This window comes from Callospermophilus lateralis, chromosome 1 (assembly GCF_048772815.1).
Source record: "Callospermophilus lateralis isolate mCalLat2 chromosome 1, mCalLat2.hap1, whole genome shotgun sequence".
NCBI classification, from domain to species: domain Eukaryota; kingdom Metazoa; phylum Chordata; class Mammalia; order Rodentia; family Sciuridae; genus Callospermophilus; species Callospermophilus lateralis.
In genome coordinates, this window is record NC_135305.1 from 113594060 (window position 1) to 113617609 (window position 23550).

The following is a 23550-nucleotide window of genomic DNA, read 5'->3' on the forward strand; positions in this document are numbered from 1 at the left end:
TCCCTAACAACTGAAAACACAAGTAGAAGCTCCTGAGGGTGTAAGGACCCTTTGCTGGGAGCTGCCTGTGAGTTCACCACACAAAGTTGGGAACAGACAATTCTATGGTGGACCAGTCTTTCATGGAAGACAACATGCTCATGAGATGTCATAAGATGGAGTCCCTTATTCCATCAACTGCCAACCACTCTACAAGCACCAGCCCAAGAATTCCTGATGCTCAGAACCCAGTGATCTCATCTTTAGAGAACAATGGGACTGGGCCTTCTGGGGACTCCCATTGGTGGGCAGAGTAGTGGGCCAGTTCACTCTGTGCAGAGCCATAGGCCTGGTAACCAGAGTGAACCTTATGGATTCGCAAAAGGAGGACATGGGCCTCCCTGGTCGTAAGTACACCCAGTCCTTTTGAGAGTGAGTGACAAACTTTCAGGGAAGACCCTTTGCATGGATGGGGGGGAGGGGGGTACTGCCTGAATGGAGTGCTATTTAGTTAAGAGACAGACTCCTCTAGGAAACTAAGGACTCCTCAAAGGCAGAGACCATGCTCTGCCCAAGGAGAAGAGATACAATTGATGTCCTTGTCCTTAGTGAGGCTTCTTGGTGTGAATGACTGCATGGGTTTTGGACTGGGAGCCAGAAGGCCTGACTTGAGTCTGGGCAGGTCTGGCCCCTCTACACCTAGTGTTCCTTATCTAAAAAAGGCTAATGGGGTCTCTTATGTGCCCTGCAAATATAGCTTTGACTGAATCAGGAAATTATTAGGCATGTCTTTGAGAAGGGTGGGAAGGAATGAGAGGATGAATGAGCCAAATCCAGGAGAGGAATGAGACACAGTTCAGGTCCCAAGCTAGAGCTCTCAGTCAGCTTGCCTTTTTTGGGTTTTTTTTTGTTGTTGCTGTTGTTTTTTTACTGCCTCAGCGTGGGTCCCATGGTACTTCGGATTGTTGGGGCTCTGCACCGTGATAACTGGTGGCTGCATGCTGGTACTCCACTGGAGGAAGAACCTGCGGAGGAGACAGCTTGCCCAGCAGTGGGTGGAGGTGATGAAAGCTGCCACATTTAGTTACAGCCCACTGCTGTACTGGGTCAACAAACGACGCAGATATGGCATGACGGCCACCATCAGAATAGATCCTCCCCGGGCTCTTGCCTATGCTGATATTGAACTCGAAATTCCGGATCTTCCATCGGAGCCGCAGCCCCCTGAAGACAGGCGTCATGCCTTCAGAGGCAGCAGCCCTGAGGCAGAAGCCCCTGTTACCCTCCAACCTGCTCTGGTGGTCCCACAGCAGCAATCACCTAAGGGGATGCCAGAGCGCCAGAACCCATCGCCCTTCCCGATTATCTTTCCAGAGATCCCCTCTGCCCCTCCCCTCCACACCCTGAACTTTCCTCGCATGCTATCCCACTCGGCCTCCTACCCCTTTTTCAAGGCTCCTGAAAGGCAGGTCCACTTCTATTAACTTTCTGCACTAGCACAAGGGCTGAACTGACCCAATGTGTAGACTTTTACTACAGGGTTGAAGCCTCCTCTCACTGAAAGGGAGAGTTTCAGGGGCCAGGTATTAAAAAAAGGAGTCAAAGACTGTGATCCTGATACACAGGTCATATAACCTTATAGATGTTACATAGTAAAGTTTTTTTGAAAAATCAGAGTCATTGCGTCTCATTTGCCAGTAAGAAGGCAACATCCTTCCCCAGTGTGATGGTGGCACAAGTCTCACCAATACAATGAGAACTGGAGGCTGGCTCTGAAGAGACACATTGAGCCAATAGTTGTGGATGAGCTCAATTCCCTCCAAGTATTCAATGTGTTCAAGACCCCGGGCTAGGTCCCCAAAGGCACTGCTCTTCTGCAGGATGGGAAGTAAAATTGCCACAAGAGTAACAGTTGCCAATGGCACATGGCTACAGCAGTCCACAGTGGCTATGCCACTGGCCAAGCAAGTCATCATGAGGTCAGTGAACCACACCACACTATGTGCTGACTGGGTGATACCTATGATGTATCGATTCTTAGCTGGTTTTTCTCTACATGATTTCTAACAGAACAACACTGCAAAATGGTTATTATGATTTTTCTTTTACTGATGAGGAGACAGGTTCCAAGGTTTCTTTTTTGTTATTTTCTCTGAGCCTCTTCTCCCATGTACATCTGCCTGGCATTACAGTTCCTGCTCTTCCACCATATGGTATCCCTTCCCTAATCACGTCTTCTTAAAACATCCTTGGTGAATGAATGCTTCACTGTGTACAGGGTCATCAGCTTGGCCTGCAGATTTGCTTACTGGAAGGGCTGGTGGTAACCACCTAATATTATATGGAGTAACACATCCAAAAAGTGTATCCTAAGATATCCATGGCTACACGAAAGTTGAGTCCCCTGTCATTCTTCTACATGGGAATATTAATAATTTTTATACTTTCTGGATAAGTTAAAAAGGAGACACAAAGATAATTATGAGATATCTGCCCCAGTTTAAAGATAAGAAAACCTGATTCTGTCCCAAAAATTTTTCCCATTTACTCTAAAAATGAGCAAAACCACTTACCATATTTCATCAAAACTGTAAATGTACATGGCCCTGAGAGAAGTGCCTGTTTTGCCTATTTTGTGGTGTGTGGTGTGTGTGGTTGTGATTCTCAGAAGTTAGTAAACATATACCCAATTTTTTTTTCTCCCCCCCCCCGTGTGTGGGCTGAAGGGCTTAGATCCAGCAACTGCAAAGAAAGCCTGATTCCTATCTATATGACCTCTAGCAATATATTTTAAGCCATTTTTATTTTTTAAAGTTAAGTGGAACCATTTCTTCCTTGTGTAAACATGATCTTATATTGTATCTCAAAATAAAAATAGGACTAAGCAGATCTTCTCTGGAAGAACAGGGGCAGAGGTTCACTTCTCCCTCACCTTGCCCCCTCGTCACCTTTCCCCCTCGTCACCTTGCCCCCTTCAACTCTGCAGAGACCTAAAGCCCCTGACATACAGGTTTCACTGCTTCACACTCAAGACTCTAATTCTGAATGTAGATTCTAGAACATTAATTTGTGCCAATGATCAGTTAGCCCCTGCTTTCAAAGGAGGAGAGAAGCCATAAACATAAATCAAAGAAGATTTTCTTTTTCTTAAAAATCAAGCGAGTGGGGGGAGGCTTTGTAACACATAGTGACAAAAAAAATGTTTTATTCAGATAAATTAAAATGGCTATCACTGATATGAAATGAAGCTCAAACTGAGTTATAAAAACCTTGAATTCACACCCTAAACTGAACCAAAATTGCTTATATGTGACCAAAATAGCTCCACTAGAACAAAAGTAGATTTGCATTACTTCATATGGGAATACTAGTTAGGTTAGGTTCATATATAAAAAAAACATGCTCTGTAAAATCTCAGGATATCCAAATGTGTTCCGGTTTGGATATGAAAGAAACAAAATCTAGTTGGTGTTGGTAAACAAGCCAATGAGATGCACAGCAAACAAAAAGCTGTCAATAAAAACTACTTGACAGGCCACTCATCCCATGGGATTCAAAATTCTCCACTGTGACCAGCAGGGCCAGCACAGGGGGGTGGAGGGTTATGTGCAGCAATGCAAAGAAAGGAAACTGCAGTAGAATGCAACGCAGCCAGCAGCAGAGGAAGGGTGTCCACTCCTCAGCTTTGTTGCCTCACACCCATTCCTGGGTGCCAGGTACATTACAGCATCTTGAAGCCAGGCACTTTATTCCTCTGGGAATTCTACAGGACCTGTTGCCTCTCTGAATAATGGAAAGGCTCTTTAAGTAAACATTATGATGCCAGATTTTATATATATATATAATGAGAAAGCAATGCTTTGGGAAACTAAAGAAAGAAGCAGTGGAAGCTGCCACGCAGAATAGCTAAAGGATTGCAAATGAAAGCCAAACTCGGATCACTACCCAATCTTTCTCAGAGAGCTGAGGATGTGGCAGTTGATGCTTGACTATAGCTCAACACAAGGACTAGGCTGTGTAAGTGAGGACCCCATACAGATATAAATCCCACAGATATAAATTCACAGTAAGTAATTGGTTTCTGAAGCTTGTAAGCTGGTCTTCTTAACTAGAACAAAGGAAGTTGAGATAACGACCTGTGTCTGGAGACATGATAGTTTCTCTGGCAGAGTGACAAGGGATCACAGGCCTGAGTGCAGAATGGGTGCATGTGGCAATGACCCAGCGATTCCATTCCTAGGCATATATTGGGGGAAGAAAACATATCTACAAAACCCTGCACAATAATATTCACAGCAGTATCATTCTTAATAGTCCCAATGTAGAACAATCAAATAACTCATGAATGGATAAATAAAATGGGCTATGTCCATACAATGGAATATTACTCAGCCAAAAAAGAAATGAAGTACTGCTACATGCTACAACATAAACAGACCAGGACAGCATTACACTACAAGAAGCATACCCAAGGCCACATATTATGATTTTGTTTATAGGAAATATCCCAAACCCAGAATCACTCCTAAAAGACCCTCAGTCCCATTAATCATCACTCTCACTGTCTTCTTTTATCAGCCCCCAGTAACTACTAACCTACCTTTCATCTCTATGGATTTGTCTATTTTGAACAGTTCTTATAAATTATATAAGATGTGACACTTTTGTCACAGTACAGGAACAAAATAGTGGCTCCATAAATATTTGCTGAACCAGTGGAGAAGCAGTATAGAAAGAAAGAATATATGGTCTAGGAAAAAGTCACACAATTTTAGAGGTAGGAGAAATGTCATCTAGTCCAAATATCTAATTTTTTAGGTGAGGAAATCTAGATCCCCCAAAATCCTGGACTGATTCCGGATAGTCAGACATAGAGTGACAGAAGTGAGAATTAGAACACAAAAGGTTCGATTTACAATGTAGGAGTTTTTGTAGACTAACTCCTCAAAATAAAACTTCCCTTTTTCTTTCACTTCTCTAATATGATGCAGTGATCAGTACCTCCTTAGGTGTAGGGCTTCCTTACTTGCTTGTGTCTAAACATGGATGAGACTTTTTCTGGTGTTTTAGGATGAATTTGTTTCAAGAAAAAGACCCAAATCCTTTCTCAATATAACCAGGCCCTTTCAACCTCTAGTATTTGGTTACTACTACGGTTTCTCCCTTTGAGCAGGTGTTTTGTGGTGATCTCCTACTAAAGTACAAGCTCTGCTTAATTTTGAAAGCTCACAAGCTGGCAGCCCCAGGAAGTATGACTCTAGAGCTCACTCATTCTCGAAGAATAGCTCTGACATGTATTGTATCACCTTATTCTGATTCCTTATCTAAAAACTAAAAAGGTATTTCACAACTATAGACTTTAGGAACAGAACTCAAAAATGTCTTTGCTTATATAGTTGTTTGAATACTGGATCCACAAACATGTATTATTCACTCTTGTTTGCTATGTTTTCTCTATGATGAGGATTAATGATCTTCTTGACAATAAATATTTCTGTGATTCTTTGAGGAAAAAAAAATTGACTCCAGCCTTACCTCACTCTATTTTATAATCATGGAACAATTACTATTTTACCCATTCAGTTTGTGAATCCAGTACAAAGATTAACCAGCTGTTGCTTTTTTAATTGAGAAGTAAACCATCTTTCCCCCTCCATTCCATGTGAAGCAAAACCCACAATCTATTAAGTTTGTCCAAAAAAGTCATGCTTGATAGTATTAAAAAAAGAAATCATTAGTCTAAGAATTTCTATACATTTTCATCAAACTTCTAAAACCATAGTTTTCACAGGAAAATCTATCAACTGAACAATATCCAACAGATGAATTCTGAATTTCATCTAGATGACCTTTTTTACATATATATGATATGAAGGATAGCTTTGCTCAAAGGAAGTGCACATCAGAAAAAGTGGGTTCAAAAGATTCGTAAACCTAGAAGGGAACAGTGATTTCCTCTAGTATAAATCTGACCCCTTCATTTGAAAGAAGAGGAAAGTGAACTTAGCAAAGGAAGGACAGACTTCTCAAGAAATAGTTGTAGAACAAGAGAATGTCCCAGCCAGACAGAAAGGAAGGAAAGGGGAGGGGAAAAGAACCTCACACTAAAACTCACACCAGATACAAATATTAATTCAAAATGATCATGGATTAAAATGTAAAACATAAACCCATAAAGAAAAGGAAAGTAAAGCTCAGCAAGGGAACTTGGTTTGCCAGAGTTCACCCAGGGACTTTGACTTGTCACAGAGCTTGTTTCAATACATTATTATTCACCAGCTTAGCAAACTCCAATTGGCCCTGATCATTCTCTACTCAGGCTCATTCAGAGTAAATGGTTGCTATTCTGTTGACTGGATATTTGTTCATGCTCCTTTGGTCTTGAAAAATCTGTTTCATGCTACTTCAATTACTCATTCAGCCTTCACTAGGCAACTGCCCTGTCCAGCCATCTTGCAGGATTAGAAGCTGGAAGTCATGTTTCCCATCTCAAGGGACTCAGAATTCATGGGGGAGAGAGTGGAGTCTCACCCTAATGAGATTTAAACCCCTTCAGGGCAACAACCATTCTTCCTTCCTTTTCTCCAGGTGAGCACAGCCAGTGGAACTCTAGGCACACCTGGCACATTTTGGTGATTGGGCAGTCTTGAGGTCCAGTAGCAAAGTAGCATGTCCAAACTGCACAGCTCATGAGGGCTGATCACATCTACTCCAGTGGTTCTGCTGTTAGCCATTGTTCCAGAAGGTCATAATCAAGACAAGTCAGAGCACCAAGAGCAGAGCTGAAATTTCCCCTGGACTCACTCCCCTCTGCACTGCCAAGTGAAGAAACACAGACCTTAATCAATTTAGTCAATTAATTAACTCTTTTGTTGCTTGCAAATATTAACAAACTAACAGATGAAGTGATTCTGTTATTATTGCTAGCTGATGTATTCTACTAGGGAAATCTGAGGGCATTTCCTAGCTCATTCCCCTTTCCGTAGAGAATTTTATCAGAGTAGATCACAAGAGGATCAATAAACAGCAAATCAGTGTGTTAATGAAGTATTTTTAAAATATCAAGGTGTTCACCTAGATGCAGTTCTACTTTCACTCTTGTTTTTAACATAGAATTTCTGGAAAAAAAATAGAGAAAAAGCCTGCCCAATCAGAAACATTATATATATATCATACATAATATATATAAATTTGTTTTTGCTAGGTCATCTGTAAAACAGTGAGACTCAATTACAAATTTTTCTTTTCAGACATGGTTAAAATCAGTTCAAACCTCCTACAAATGCTGGGAAAAAAGAACCCTTGGACACCTCACCACTACCGCAGTGTAAGAGTTTCTATGTGGGAATAAAGCCCTGACAGCACTCATATTAGTCTTCTTTCTTGCAGCAATTAACTGAAGTATACAGTTGAGTTTATACTCCACATTCAAACTGTATCCAGAACACAAATAACAAAAGAACAAGAAGCAAACCATATAGCTCCTACAATATTTGAGAATTATAGAAACTTCCTAGGATAGAAACAAAAACATTGTGCTTTGTAAAACATCACCAAAGGTTGCACTAGGAGTTGTTGAGTTTGATGAGAAACCGTGGTAGTTTCTTAATTCTGTAGAGGTTGGCTCAAATCCCCAGTGTGATGGAGCTGTAAATGTCTAAGGAGGATGTCTGATGCAGCCCTCCTTCCACCTGTCTAAAACCACCAGAACCATGGGGTAAGAAGGAATGCATGTGACAACTTTGTGCTAGGACTTGCTGTGAGAGAGCCATCCAAAAGCAGCCCTCCCAAGTGAGCCAGAAGAATGTTGGTCATGCTATCTGCATCAATATCCATATGAACAGGAAGGCAGAAATGAAGGGTCTGAGGAGCAGGCATCCCCCAAAGCACCCCACTCTGCTCTTTCTTCTTCACCAAGGGAGCATTTGTACCAAGTCTGCAGCAGGTGTCCTTACACATGATTTTAACAGCACCCCAGTAGCAGACTATTCTCATCCTTCAACTAGCATTTAGTGAAGGACTACTGGGAGGTATGCAGAGTGCATGTGCTCATAAACAGGTCACATAGCCCATGAAGCTGATGAGACAAGAAATCTCAGAGGCTATGCACTGAATATTTGTACACATTTAAATTCATATGCTGGAATCCCAAAACTTAGGAGATGGGTCCTTGGAGAGATGATTAACTCAGAATGGTAGAGTCCTTATGAAAGGGATAAGAGGTCTTTGTTAAAGAACTCAAAGAGCTCTCTTTGCTTTTTTCTGCCACCTGAGGGGACGCCAAGAAGGCATCCTTCTGCAATCATAAAAGAGCCCTCAGCAGAACTCAGACACCCTAGCTTACTGGTCTTGAACTTCCCACACCCAGCCTGCATTACTTTGTTAGAATAGCCTAAAGCTACTTAGATAGCAGATCATCAGATTAAAATCCTGTGTTATTACCAGGACATGCCAAGTATGATAATATCAATTTTAACCAAGTGAAGATATGTTTGAAGTCATTGACTGTGATACTTCGACAAGTTGTAGGAGAGCTGTGAAAGACTAGAATTCCCAGAAATTCTTCTTATTTCAATGTCTGAGGGGCCCTGACATATGAATTGAATCGTGCAGGTGACAGGGTGCAAAAACAAACTCCTCTGGAAAGGATCACCCCTGCCAGCATCTCTACTGATCAGCACAGGAAAGCAACACATCCCTTTTCAATGGGCAGCGGCACCCACACACATACACCCATGCACGCCTTCCTCAAAACCCAGATCCATGGTCAGCAATGATGGGAGGTGAGAAAGCAATGCTCCTGCCTCCCTAAGTCCTGGCCACAACCAGTTGGAAGTGTTATCAAATACTGTTTAACCACAATAGTTCTCTGTGGCAATTAGCAACTAGAACACTGTGAGAAATGCCAATGACAAGTAACACAGAAAAATATGGGGTCAGAACTTCTGATTGGGGGTAGAGACAATGCTGGGGAAGGAGAGTTGCCAACCACATATCTGGGAAATGGGCCACCTGGTTTTAAAGCCTCAGACACTACAACTGCTTGGGGGATGTAGACCAACTAAAGGAAATGGACCAGACTGTTCACAAGAAGGAGTCAGTGGCCAGGGCCACCAGGAGCTGCACTCACTTAAAGCCAAATTAGGAAAACATTCTGCAAAGTGAGAGAAGGCTTGGAAGGAAACCTCACTGCAATCAACAATGTTCTGTTCTTTGAGCTATTTCCTTATCAGCTTGGAAGGAAAAATAATTAACATAAACAGTAGCCACCAGACTTGGCTGGGAAACTAGAGCACAGGATTTGCAGTCCAAAGATTCAAGTTAAAGCCCCAGTTTTCCTCCACTATTCGCAGATACAGAATAAATCAGTGGGAACTCTCTGAGCCTTAGATTCCTCATCCATAACACTATCCAGCAGATAGATGCATGGCAGGGCTGTTAACAGACCAAAGTGCCCAATGGGCATAGAAATAAAGCCTTAACTTCCTTATTATTCTTAATTGTTTGATATTTGGCAATTAGTTGTTACTCAAAGACTCAGAGGAAATAACTGTGAGAGGCCAAACTAGCAAGTGAATGTGTCTGTCTCCCCTGATGCCCGTGCATATTGCTTGAAGTAATCTTGAGCATTCTTTCTTATGCCTCAGATCTATATTTTCACAGGGGTTTGCCCAGTTCGTGTAAGTGTATTTTGGGATTTAAAACAGATGTTTATAATATCTAGCATAATTATCTACTTAATCAGTCATTTAACAAAGATATCAAGGATTTGATGTGTCAGAAATTACCCACATTAATTCACTTAACCTTTTCTCTTTACACTCCTACTATCTGCTATCTATGTTTGCTCTGTGCCAGGCACTTCTCTGTGAGCTACAAGATGTCCAATAAAATAATCAATGTCCCTAGGAATTAAATCTAATTTTAATACCACTCATACTCAAGAGTGTTTGAACATACATTAGATATGAGGCATTGCACTATTTTATTTTCTCAACACACTCTTGTAAAGTTCATGTGTGTTGTCCCATAGCACAATTGAAGAGACTAAACCACACTGTGGTTCTGTGCTGGCCACCATCACCCAGCTCAGGACTGGCATGTGCTCTCAGGCTGCCTTGACCGTCAACATGAGAACACAGCATGCCACAGGTGAGCATTTCTATCCACATATGTCTTCTGTGTCTTACAAAATAGGTGCAGATTTACATCACCTTGTCTGCCCTGGGAGATTTAGATTAAGTCTGCCTTCTCTAAGATTTTATCACTTCCTGATTGATTATACTACTTAGTTTTGATTTCCATTCTTAAACTAGAACTTTACCTTATTCTCAACTCACAAAAGATTTATTTTCTCTTCTTGCACCCAGCAGACATGGAGTCTGGTCCTATTTTGTGATATTATTTATCCCTTCAATTATTCTGGCTCCCCTGTCCATCAATCTAGAGCATTTGAGCATTACAGATTCTAATGGAAGTTTATAGTGATGGATAATAAGGCAGAATGGAACAGCACAAACATAAAGTCAGAAATACAGAAGAAAAGAGAGACTGCAGAAGGAGAGAGAGAGAGAGAGAGAGAGAGAGAGAGAGAGAGAGAGAGAGAGAGAGAGAGAAGTGTGTCTCTATTCCATACAGAACTAGATTTCCCATGGGCAACAATGTTGTGCAGACCTCTCCTATCATTTCATAACTGCCTATCTCAAAATTTATACTTATTGCTTATGCAGTCAGAATATAGGTAGAAGACTTTGTTCAACTTTCTCCATTTAAACCAGATTCCATGGTCTTTGCCTTTCATTTTCAAAATGGTTCATCAAAGCATTTTGAAAAACATACGAATATCTATTTTATAGTAGAAATCTACTAAGGGCAAAGCACCAATAATAAGTAGTATTGAAGTATAATTTGAGTTGTTCTCACTCTAGTGATGTAGCTACTAATTACCTGAGAATCCAGCGTCTTGTCCAAGATCAAGAGCCAGGAAGAGGCAGAGGTAGAGACTGAGCCACATTTTCCTACCTCAGCTCAGATCTCCTGATGGTTCCTCCTCTACACTAGGATGGCCTAGCCACAGTGTGTGATAAACAGAATGAATAGCACAAATCCACTAAGACATGCTAAGTGAAATCAAAAGTCAATGATAATAGCTAAAAACTATGAAACAACTAGGTGTAAATTTAACGAACAGGTACAGGATTTGTAGACCGAAAACCACAAAATGCTGGTCAAATAAATAAATCACCTTTAAAATAATTTCAAGGGATGGGGTACAGCTTAGGGGTACAGAACTTGTCTAGCATGTGTGAGGCCCTGAGTTCAATCCCTAGCAGTATAAAAAAATTTAAAATATAAGGAAATTCAAGGATTGGGAACATTTGAAGCTCGGCTGAATCCCTTGTGTCACACCACGTTTCTTGCTTTATTCACCATGTCTAATTTGAATTCTCCTAAATTTTCATTTTGAGCCCTGATGAATTTTTGATGATTAGTCATGTACCTAACAGTCTACTTAACACTGTTTAGTAAACCTGCCAAGTTTATTCTTCCTGAATCAGAGATTTTTAAAGCCAGATTCTGTGGTTAATACTTATATGTCATTTTGAAGACTTGGGAAAATAGACAGCATACTTATTTCTTTATGTTAGTATATTTGCAAAATGGGAAAATAATTGTGCCTAACATAGAATTTTTTGTGAAGATTAAGCAAGCTATTATGCAAAAATCAGTTTAAAACTTCTGTGACTCTAGTAATAATTATAATAGTATCACTACTATTCATGTCATCACTATTTCCTTATGGTTTAGGACATAACTTTAGAGTCATACTGAGCACTACTGGGTCTCTGCACCACAATATTCAATTCATAGACATATGTTTCAAAATATAACCTAATTTACAAATTTTAACTAACTCCACCTCACTATCTTTTACCTCAAATCTGGACAATTGCAATTTGCCCTCATTAAGTCTCCTGCTTCTATCCTTGCCCTATAACTTTTTATTCTACACATTTGCTCTCTCTTTGGATATGTAAACCATTCACTTTTAAACCTCCCTTTTTTGACATGGGTCATGTAGTCTCTACCACGTTCCCTCAACCACCTGCAACCTTATACGGGGTCTTCAGGAGTCAAGGATCATTAAACTTGCTGTTCTTTTCCTGATAAAAGGAAAATAAGTTGTTTTCTCTTGAACTCACACCAAATAAATCTCTAATTCTCCAGATACAAACTGTATATCCTACATTTAAACTCAATTCTGACACTACCAAGAGTTAATACAGACCCCACAGATCAGTGGCTCAGTCATACCATCCTGTCCATCACTTCAGATGAGACTCACAAGTAGATGTCTCCAAGTTAGCCACACTTTTGTTCAATTTACCTACCCCTTGGAGTTTCCCATGACCACCTCACTGTGTTCCATAATGTGCTGTCACATCTCACAGTGGGGGAACACTTGACTTACTGTTGCAAGTGTATTATAAAGAAAACAACCCAAAAACAGTAAATGTATTTTTAATTTATAAAGGCCTAAAAGTAAGTTGGGTTTCATTTTCTTTCTAAAACCATACAAAGTAGGTAATTCCATATACATTTTAATAACATGTCTGAACTCAGTAGGTATGTGGTACAAGGACACATAGTTGGTAAATAATGAATTCAAATTTCAAATGAAAGGGAAGCATAGAACACAGTGTGTCATCAGGTGGACATAGCTTTCACATCCTTTCTGAGCACTCTACCTTCCCAGCACTTCCATGTGCTCACAAACCCAGAAGCTCTTCCAAATTCTATCACTTAGGATTTAATAGAGTTTCCATTGTAAAGACACAATTAAATAAACTTCCTAGCCATTGATGATTGTACTTAGTTTCTGGTCCATCTCTTCCCCAGAAATCAGGGGGTATGGCTGAAAGATCCAGCCCTCTAATTTCATAGTTGTTCTGTCAACCAGCTACCATGCTAATCCACCTAAGGCCCTTCTATCACAAGATACCTATCTATTTGTTATAAACAGATTCTATAACTCTGGAGAATCCAAGGGAACTAGAAGCTCTTGTGTTAGAAACCAAGAATTAAGAGCAAACAAAAGATGCTACAATCAGCTCATTACTCAGAAAATTAGAAAGGTTTTAGCAGCACTGTGTCCGGAACTGAAAGCAAAGCTAATTATATATAATTCTTATTATATATTCTTATTCTCACCCATGTGTTCTTCCAAGACTATCACTGATCTTCCCATTTCAGATATTCTGGTCTCTACTTAAGTGGCCCCCCACCTTGGTCACACTCCCACTTACTGTGCTATATGAAACACCTTACCTGCATCCAAGTGCACCATTTAATTTCCTTGGTGGCTATTTTATCTCCTATTTTTTAATTGTTGATCTTTCCCCACTAGAAGATCATTTCTATCAAAGGTAAGTTATAGTATATAGTATCTAATCCTCTGGCTCCAATGTCTAGAAGAGTGTTAATATGTATTGGGTCCTCAGTAAATGTATTTTTAATTTATAAAGGCATAAAAGTAAGTTGGGTTTCATTTTCTTTCTAAAACCATACAATTAGGTAATTCCATATACATTTTAATAACATGTCTGAACTCAGTAGGTATCTGGTACAAGGACCCATAGTTGGTAAATAATGAATTCAAATTAATTACAAATATTAATTTCTCAGCCACCTACTCAACCAATATTTTCCTCTTGTCATTGAAGGATGAAGAAGATTTACATGTACAGAAATAAGCTTAGAACTACTAAAGTAAGGATAAATATAAATTCTAAAACCCATGGCTATTTTTTCTATTCACAGAAAAAAATGAATTTATTTAATATATATGTGTATATATATATATATATATATATATATATATATATATATATACATACACACACACACACACACACATAAAGAAATACTAAAGCTTTAAGCTCTTTGAATTATTAATTCAGCCCGCATAACAAACGTATTAGCTTTAGTAATATTACCGTTCTATTTTACATATGAGGAAATTGAACACTGATTCTTTTAAGTATCTTGCTCAAAGATTCCTAGGGTGATCCCATGATGAAATATGCTACAAAGTACAGAAAAAAAGAGCCAAGAAACATATTCACAAAAACTTGATATATCACAGATGGCACAGCAGATCAGTATATAAAGCAATTTTTTTAGGTTGGGGGGGCAATACTGGGGATTGAACTCATGGATGCACTAACACTGAGATAAATTCCCAGGCTTTTTTTTTCAGACAAGATCCAACTAAATTGCCCTGGTTCACCTTGAACTTAAAAATATCCACCTCAGCCTAGAAAGTCACTGGGATTACAGGTGAGCACCCCCACACCTGGCCAAAGGTGTTCTTTTCAGTGAATGTTGCTAGACAACTGGTTATCTGTGTAGAGGAAAAATGAAACAGACCTCTACTTCCACTAAACAAAAATTGACACTAAGTGGAATAAGATCAAAAAAAAACCACAAACCATAAACAAGAAGTATTGATAAATTTTAGCATGTTAAAATCTTCATTCAAGGAACTATCTTTTTTTAAAAAAAAAAAGGAAAAAAACACAAATTAGAAGATATTTGAAACTCACATAAAACAAACAAAGTAGTAAAAAAAACAAATGTGTGAACAACACCTGTAAATTAATGAGGATATGAAAAGGTACATGATCTAATAGAAAATGTGCAAAAGACCTGACTGCATACTTCAAAAAAGAGGAAATACAAAAGATTTTAAGTCATGAGTAACCAGAGAAATGCAAATGAAAACCACAATAAGATACCACTCATTAAATACCCTTAAGATTGACAAAAAATAAAAACTCTACAACAGCAAGTGGGTGGTGAAGATGTAGAGCAACAGGAACTCATACTCTTCATGATGGTGCAAATTGGTACAACCACTTTGGAAAACAGTTGGTAGCATCTAGTACTACTGAAGATAGGAATAGTCTGTGACTCAGCAATTTCACTACTAGATTCATCATCAATTCTAAAAATACAAGTAGCTGTATACCAGGACACATACACAAAAATGTTTATATCTACACTGTCACAGTCCAAAGCTCCAAAAACGGTCATCTGTGACTGAATAACTTGTGGCATATTCATAAAATGGACTTCAATACAGCAAAGAAGATAAACCACACTCAATTGAGGAATCTCACAGACATTTAAAAAATGAAGCAAAACTCAAAAAATGCATAATAAAAACATAAGACCAGCATGTGACAAGTTCAAGTAAATTTAGGAAGGCATACATATGGGGTAGAAGTATAGATAAACCCCAAAGTCATGAGAATGGTTACCTATGTGGAGACAGATGGATGTAACTGGGAAAGGACATGGGTGGTGTCAACATTGCTAGTAATATTCTAATTCTTACCTGGGTGAAGATTATAACACTGTTTGCTTTATAATTGCTCCTGTGCAGGTTTTTATACATTTTTAAATATGTACTTTAAAATAATAATAGGAATACAAGGGCTCTTCATTATGAAAGTATTTGTTATCCAGCTAGGTGCAATGGCATATGCCCACAATCCTAGAAGCCAGGGAGGCTGAGGCAGGAGGATGACAAGTTAGCAAACTTGCAAGGTTCTGTCTTAAAATAAAAATCAAAAAATTCGGGGTGTGGGTCTGTGGTAAATCTCCCCTGGGTGCAATTCCCAGTACTAGAAGAATTTTTCTGATCCCAATGCCAGCAACTCTAAGGTGGCTAAGGGAGCAAAAGCCATCATGAAAGGACATTTACTAACGTGCTGATCACTAAATGCTAATCACACAAAATTTCTCAACTTGATTAACAACAGCAGTTTCTCTTGCTTGTTGTAAGAATCCATACTACAAATACATTTGCAAGTTCATTCCTTCAACAAATATTTACCACCTTCTAAGGCTTGTCAAACACTGTTCTCAGGGTACCAGCAAGGTCCAAAGTAAAAGGCCAAACAGAGAACCTGAGAACTTTCATTTTCACCCCCATTTGGCCTTGGCCTTCTTACTCTCCTACCAAGTTTTACACACCTAGAACCTAAAAGCAGCATTCCAAGGCTCACATCAAGTCATTATCAAAAACAATTACCCTAGGGAGGAATCATCCCTTGGATACATTTGATAAAATCATGATCTCCTGTTTTTAAGTAGGCAGAGATCCCCTTATCAAGAACTCTCAGTCAAGGCACTAGTTTTAACAATGGTGACGATTTTTACACTGCCCAAAGTGGGGTTAAAAACTTTCAAGGATTGCTTTGCCTGGGATTTAGAGACCAGAGGCTTGCGATATTTTAGAAATTATATACTAGATTTTGCATGTACTATAGTTTTTCTCAGGTTAAAGTCCATACCTTCATGGGATTCTCAAAGTTGGTCAACTAAAAAGAACAGCTGTGAATAAGAACAGCTCCCAACAGTTGAATAGTTCAGCTTTTGAGGGACAAGTCCAGGTAGTCACTGCTAGGTCATCTGAATTGAAACCCAGCTGTCCTGACCCCTAGGCCTGTGCTCTCAATGCCCGAGTTCTTTCAAGGCTTCACCTAGAGTGGAGAACTGGTGGCCCTGGTGAGCCTCAATGACCAGACACAGGAAACAGATGAGCTGCCTATCTTTCTAGCAATTGGGCTTAAATAAACTCCTGGCTGAACACTTCCTCTGGGCCATACTCTGCTTCCTATTCTATTTCTGGGTGAAATTTGCTTTCTGCATTGGAATATTACTTAACACTAAAAAATAACAAGATCATAGCATTTGCAGGCAAATGGATGGCATTAGAGCAGATTATGCTAAGTGAAGTTAGCCAATCCCTAAAAAACAAATGCCAAATGTCTTCTCTGATATGAGGGGGATGACTCAAAATGGAATAGGGAGGAAGAGCATGAGAAGAAGACTACCACAAAATAGGGAAGACAGGTGGGAGGGGAAAAGAGGGAGAAGGGGAGTTGCATGGAAATGGAAGGAGAACCTCATTGTTATACAGAATACATATATGATGTAGTGATGAGAAAACGAAAAAAAAGTGTCTCACATTAGATTGGATAAAGAGGAAGAATGGGAGAGGAGGGGAAAAGTAGGGGGGATAGGAAGGGCAGAAGAATGGAATAGACAATATGATTGATGTATGTATATTCCATGTATGTTATTATGTCAAAATACATTCTGCTGTCATGTATGACTAAAAAAATAAAAATAAAGTGTATGGTATAAATTAAAAAAAAAAACCTGGTGAAAGAATGGACAAAAGACCAGAATAGACACATTTCAAAACAAGACATACAAATGGCCAACACACATGTGGAAAAAATGCTCAACATTACTAATCACCAGGGAATGCAGGTCAAAGCCATATGAGGTATCATCTAACTCCAGTAAGAATAGCCATGATCAAATTTGTGAAGTAGAGCACCCTCGCACACTGCTACTGGGAATGTCAACTTCTGCAGCCTATCATAGGAGACAAAGGGGAAGTTCCTGAGAACTAAAAGCAGGTCTGCCCTATGATCCAATGACCCCACTCTGGATATATATGTAAAGGAAACAAAATCAGTTCATCAAAGAAGTAGCTCTCCTCCTGTGTTTAATGCAGCACCTTTCACAATAGACAAGATGTGGCATCAACCTACAAGTCCAAGAGATGAATGCACAAAAAGTGGTATACACAAAATTAATGATATTTAGTATAAAAAGAAGGAAATCTGGTCATTTATGATATCATGGGTGAACATGGAGGATAGTGCATTAAATGAAATAAGTCAGGCACACAAAGAAAAGCACCATATAATCCTCACTCATGTGTGTAACCTAAAAACATTAATCTCCAGAGTGGAAAGTCAGAAAGTGTTTACCACAGGTGGCCTGGTTAGAAACAATGAGGAGCCTCTTGGGGTGTTAGTTAAATGTCACATAATTACAATCAGGCAGAAGCAATAAGTTCCAGAATCTAATGTATAACACTGCAAGTACAGATAATGGTGCATATTACATTCTTTAAAAAATGTGGATATTAAGTGTTCACCACAAACACAACTATTTAGGTAATGAATGCTATGGATGTATATTTTTAGACATGTTATATCCAATAAGTATATATTTCTATATATTAATTTACCATTTTATCTAAAGAGCTAAGTTATTTTATTTGAAAATGAATATGGCTCAGAAAAGCTGTTTCTTAGTGTAGCATCCCAGGATTTCCTGTAGCACTTAAAACAAGAAAGTCTAGGATCCATGTAAAAAAACAAACAAACAAACAAAACACACTTGCTTCATGATTAAGAAAGCCTCCCTAGACAAAGATTATCTTAGAAGCAAGAGGAGGATGCAAGATGAATTAAGGACAAAAATTCAAGGAAGGGAGTAAGATGGGATCTTTCTATAGACATTCAGACACCAAGTAATGACAACTTGGTCTAACACCACAAAAATTAAGAACTCCTACAGTTTTCTAGGAGAATATTTCAATAATCTTGAATTATTATGACAAGGACTTCATACAACATCAAAGACAAAAATCCATGAAAAAATAAATTGGTTAGTAGGGCTTCATTAAAATTAATGTGTGCTCTGTGAAGGACACTGCCAAGAGATAAGCAAAAACACAAGATACAGTGTAAATCATAACATTTGCAAAAGACATCTAACAAATGGCTGTTATCCCAAATATAACAAAAACTCTTACAACTCAACAATAAGAAAAGAAGTTGACTTTAAAATGGGCCAAATATACAAGAACGTTGCCAAGGAAGATATATATATATATATATATATATATATATATATATATATATATATATATATATATATATGTATATATATATATGTATATACATATGAAAAGATATAACAAGTTAGCATGTAAAAAGATACTCCATATCATATGAGAAAATGCAAATTAAAACAAGCTGTCCCTCTATATCTATTAGAATGCCCTGAACCCTGAGCACCTGCAACACCAAATACCAGTGAGAATTTAGAGCAGCAAGAACTCTGATCATTCCCAAGTGGAATGCAAGTTCTACAGCCACTTTGGAATACAGTTTGGTGGTTTGTTAAAAACTAACATATTTTTATAAAATGATCCAACAATCATGTTTCTTGCTATCTACCCAAAAGTGTTAAACACTTGTGTCCATACACACAAAAACTGGCACAAGAATATTTAGAGCAGCTTTATACATAACTGTCAAAAATTGGGAGTAATCAAGGTGTCCTTCAGTAAGGGAATGGGAAAATAAACTACATCTAGACAACATAATGTTGTGATTAAGCACTGAGAAGATGTGACCTATCAATCCAGAGAAATAATAGAACTTTAAATGTTTATTACTACCTAAAAAAAGCCAATCTGAAAAGTCTACCTACAATATGCTTCAACTATATGACATTCTGGAAAAGGGGAAAAAATATTGAGATAGTAAAAAAAAAACCCAAATAATTAGTTGAAACTTCTCTTCTTCATATTACAAGAGTGGATATATGTCACATACACATATGTATATGAATTTACAACAAGAATGAACCCCAATGTAAACTAAAGATTTTGAGTGACTGCAATGGATATTGGGGGATTGGGGTACCATGGATTGAAAACAGGGACATTCAAACATTCAGCCACACCGGCAGCCCTATTTTGTATTTTATTTAGAGACAGAATCTCACTGAGTTGCTTAGTACCTCACCATTGCTAAGGATGGCTTTGAACTAAGAATCCTCCCGAGTGAGCCTCCCGAGCCACTGTGATTACAAGCGTGCTCCACCACCATGCTTGGTGATTGCAATCTATTAATGTACATTCATCCATTAGAATAAATGCACTACTTTGGTGGGAGATATTGATAATGGGGGAGTAACACAGAAAGTCTCAGTATCTTCTTCATTTTCCTGTGAACCCAAAATTCCTATAAAAAGATTAAATTTCCTTTAAAAATAAGTACAATTTTTGGAAACATGATTGAAGCCTTGTTTTGTGTTGTTGTTCTTGCTGCTGTTTGTTTTGTTTTGTTTTGGTACTAGGGATTGAACCAAGTGGCATTCAACCCTTGATCCACATCCCCAGCCCTTTTTATATTTTATTTAGAGACAGTGTCTTTCTATGTTGCTCGAAGCCTTGCTAAGTTTCTGACACTGGCTTTGAACTTGTGATGCTCCTGCCTCAGCTTTCTGAGAAACATAGGATTACATGCTTGTGCTACTGTGCCCAGTGGGCTAGTTCTTAATATTCCCCAACCCGAACTGAAGACTGTCATTCTAAGTGAAATAAGCCAATCCCAACACACCAAAGGCCAAATGTTCTCTCTGATTTGTGGATGCTAGCCCAAAACAAGAGATGTTGGGGAGGGCAATAAAAGAAATCCATTGTATTCTACAAAGGGAAACGAAGGGAGGGAGGAGGGGAATAGGAAAGACAGTAGAATTAATCAGTCATAACTTTGCTAGCCTTATATATGTATACACAATCAGGGTAACTCCAGATCTTGTACAATTACAAGAGTGGGATCCTAAATAGAATAAGTGATACTCTATGTATGTATATATAATGTATGCTAAATGTATATAATGTATATAATATAAACTGAATGAATATAATATATGCTAAAGGTCATTATCCTGTCTTATAGGACTAAACAAATTTAAAAAGTATTCCCCACCCATTCAAACCAAATTTCTAATTCCCATGCCTTCTTCAACATCTATCCTAACAGCCACAAACCATGTCATAAAAACCTGTTCTGGTGTTTGCTGACTGGCAGACATTAGCCTCTACTTCTAGGGTTTCAGAGTTTTGATAAAATGATTCCTACATGCTTATATGCCAGGGACTCTACTTTCAGATTGTTAACAACTGATTTTAAATTGGAAATAATTGATTATTTATGGGTTTTTAAATTGTTGAAAATTAAAATTGTCATTGTACTTACATATTTGCTTTTCCCATAGACATAACTCACTATTTCAACACAGCTCCTAGAATAAGGAAACATCAAGTCATTTAGTGACATCACTCTAAGTAAAGATGTAATTGTTGATCCTCTTAAACAATCTGCTAGTGGATCAGCCTCAAACTGAAATAGAATCACAAGACATAAATTACTGCTTTTTCAAAATCAACATTATCCAAGGGCATTTCCAGTGTATATTGGTGCTATTTTCTACTAAAATCTCATAATTCTAGTCTTAACAATGAGTGGCTTGGAACTTGGATTCTATCCTGAGTGATATGAAGTTTTAGTTGAGAGTTCATTAGACTGAGATGATTCCAGGGCTTCCTTCAGCTTCCTCCACAGGTACATGGAGAATTAATGTAAAAATGTTACAGAAAACTAGGAACCAGTTTAAGTTTTTAGAAAAATGAAACTAAAAAAATTTACCAATTTACAAAAACTGCTAAACAACATCTATGTAGGGTCTTTTGACTCTGGTCAAATATATTTTTTCCATTGTACTTCTACATCAGCCTATGGAAGCGCACTGCCCACACTGCTGCCATGAAACTCTGAACCTCTTCTGGTTCTCAGTGATGCCTGATTCATTAATCCTTCTTTGCTCTAATACTGTTAAAACTTTAGTCTTTGCTTTTAGCATAGGTTCCTCTGCATCATTTTGATTCTATGTATTTGAGCCTTAGGAATACAATTGGGAGATCAGTCTTCCAACTGCCATGAACAAATGTCTATAATGTTAGATAAAGAGATGACATAGCTCCTATAGAAAAGTGCTCTTCATGCATATTGATTCAGTGTTTGCCTGTTGTCTCACAGAGAAAAACAGGGTTACTCAAAAGAGCAACTGTCATAGCTATAAACATGACTGCATGGGTTCCTTTGTGCATTAGTCTTTATTTGACCCCACAATGACATGAATATCTTCAAAATCCATCTTACTGACTTGTAATGTTGGAAGAGTCTTACTTCTTTCAAAGTTCTTCCTAAGAAAATCTAGGTCAAGCCTAAAACATCAGTATTTTAAGTTCTCTTTGTGCATTCTGGGATCTGAAAATTAAAACATTCCTATTGTGATCAATCCTAAGAAAATAATCAATGACAATTAGATATTTGCAAATCAGGACTATTTTCCTTAAAAAATTACTGCCTGTCCTCAGTGTTGAAATACTGAAATTCACTAGTGGATGTGTTTCTGTTCATAATAGGAGTAGCTAGCTGAGGAAGGATGCTCTGTGTTCACTGCTGGGAGTTTACACTATATCACTAACTGAGGAAGGATATTCTCCCTCATTACAATGATTTAAGCTACCAGCTCAGCAAGAGGGTCTAGGAAGAATTACCTTTCCCTATCATTGTATAATATGCACCTAGTCCATAATAGGAAAAAAATCATGATCTTTACTGTTGAGATCTTAGAAATTGGAAAATATCATGACTTGGATACCATTATCCAGCCTTCCCTCTGCAGAACACCTGCCCATCTGGAAACACCCATGAATCACTAACATAAGCCCCCTGAGATCAGCTTCCTAAGAGGTAGGGATTTGGATACAGAATCCCTCTTTCTTCTCACTGAACCACTTTTTAAATGCAGTCACTTTCTTTGCCTCAACTACTTAGTTGTCAACTTGACTGGCCAGGTGTGGGGCAAGCAGCTGGATCTTAACCCTGGTAACAATATAGAACTCTGAAATAATCTTGTCCCTGGATTCACATTTGTACAGGCAATTCAGAGCATCTCTCTTTCATTATTCCTGCATCTCCTAACATTGCAGAACCAGAAAACCTGAAATTTCTCACTCTCCTCCCCTAAAGAATACCATTTTCTCAGCCAGGTTCAGTGGCACGTGCCTGTAATCCCAGCAGCTATAGAGGCTTAGGCAGGAGGATCACATGTTCAAAGCGAGCCTCAGCAATGGCAAAGGGCTTAGCAACTCATGATACTCTTGTCTCTAACTAAAATACAAAGTAGAGCTGGGAATGTGGCTCCGTGGTTGACTGCCAAGGAGTTCAACCCTGGTACAAAAAACAACAACAACAACAAAAAACAATTTTCAAGACATTAGCCATACGCATTTTTTTTTAATTAATTTTTATTGTAGGTTGTTCAAAACATTACATAGTTCTTGATATATCATAATTCACACTTTGATTCAAGTGGGATATGAACTCCCATTTTTACCCCATATACAGATTGCAGAATCACATCAGTTGCACATTGATTTACATATTGCCATTCTGGAGTCTGTTGTATTCTGCTGCCTTTCCCATCCTCCACTATCCCCCCTCCCCCCTCCCCTCCCCTCTTCTCTCTCTACCCCCTCTACTGTAATTCATTTCTCCCCCTTATATTTTCCCTCCTTTCCCCTCACTTCCTCTTGTATGTAATTTTGTATACCCCTGAGGGTCTCCTTCCATTTACATGCAATTTCCCTTCTCTCTCCCTTTCCCTCCCACCTCTCATCCCTGTTTAATGTTAATCTTCTTCTCATGCTCTTCTTCCCTACTCTGTTCTTAGTAACTCTCCTTATATCAAAGAAGACATTTGGCATTTGTTTTTAAGGGATTGGCTAGCTTCACTTAGCATAATCTGCTCTAATGCCATCCATTTCCCTCCAAA

At 38.6% G+C, this 23550-nt stretch overlaps 1 protein-coding gene across 1 annotated transcript; it reads left to right on the forward strand.

Moving 5' to 3' along the window:
• The first annotated feature begins 349 nt into the window (after positions 1-349).
• Positions 350-1463, forward strand: LOC143397948 (testis-expressed protein 38-like). The gene is made up of 2 exons (XM_076854748.2): positions 350-386; positions 919-1463. Exons 1-2 carry the CDS (start codon positions 350-352, stop codon positions 1461-1463), a joined length of 582 nt encoding a protein of 193 aa, XP_076710863.2.
• The last annotated feature ends 22087 nt before the right edge of the window (positions 1464-23550 follow it).

Coding starts and splice junctions, on each gene's coding strand:
- LOC143397948 (XM_076854748.2), top strand. CDS start 350: ATGGATTCGCAAAAGGAGGACATGGGCCTCCCTGGTC. Junction 387..918: donor GGACATGGGCCTCCCTGGTC/GTAAGTACACCC, acceptor TTACTGCCTCAG/CGTGGGTCCCATGGTACTTC.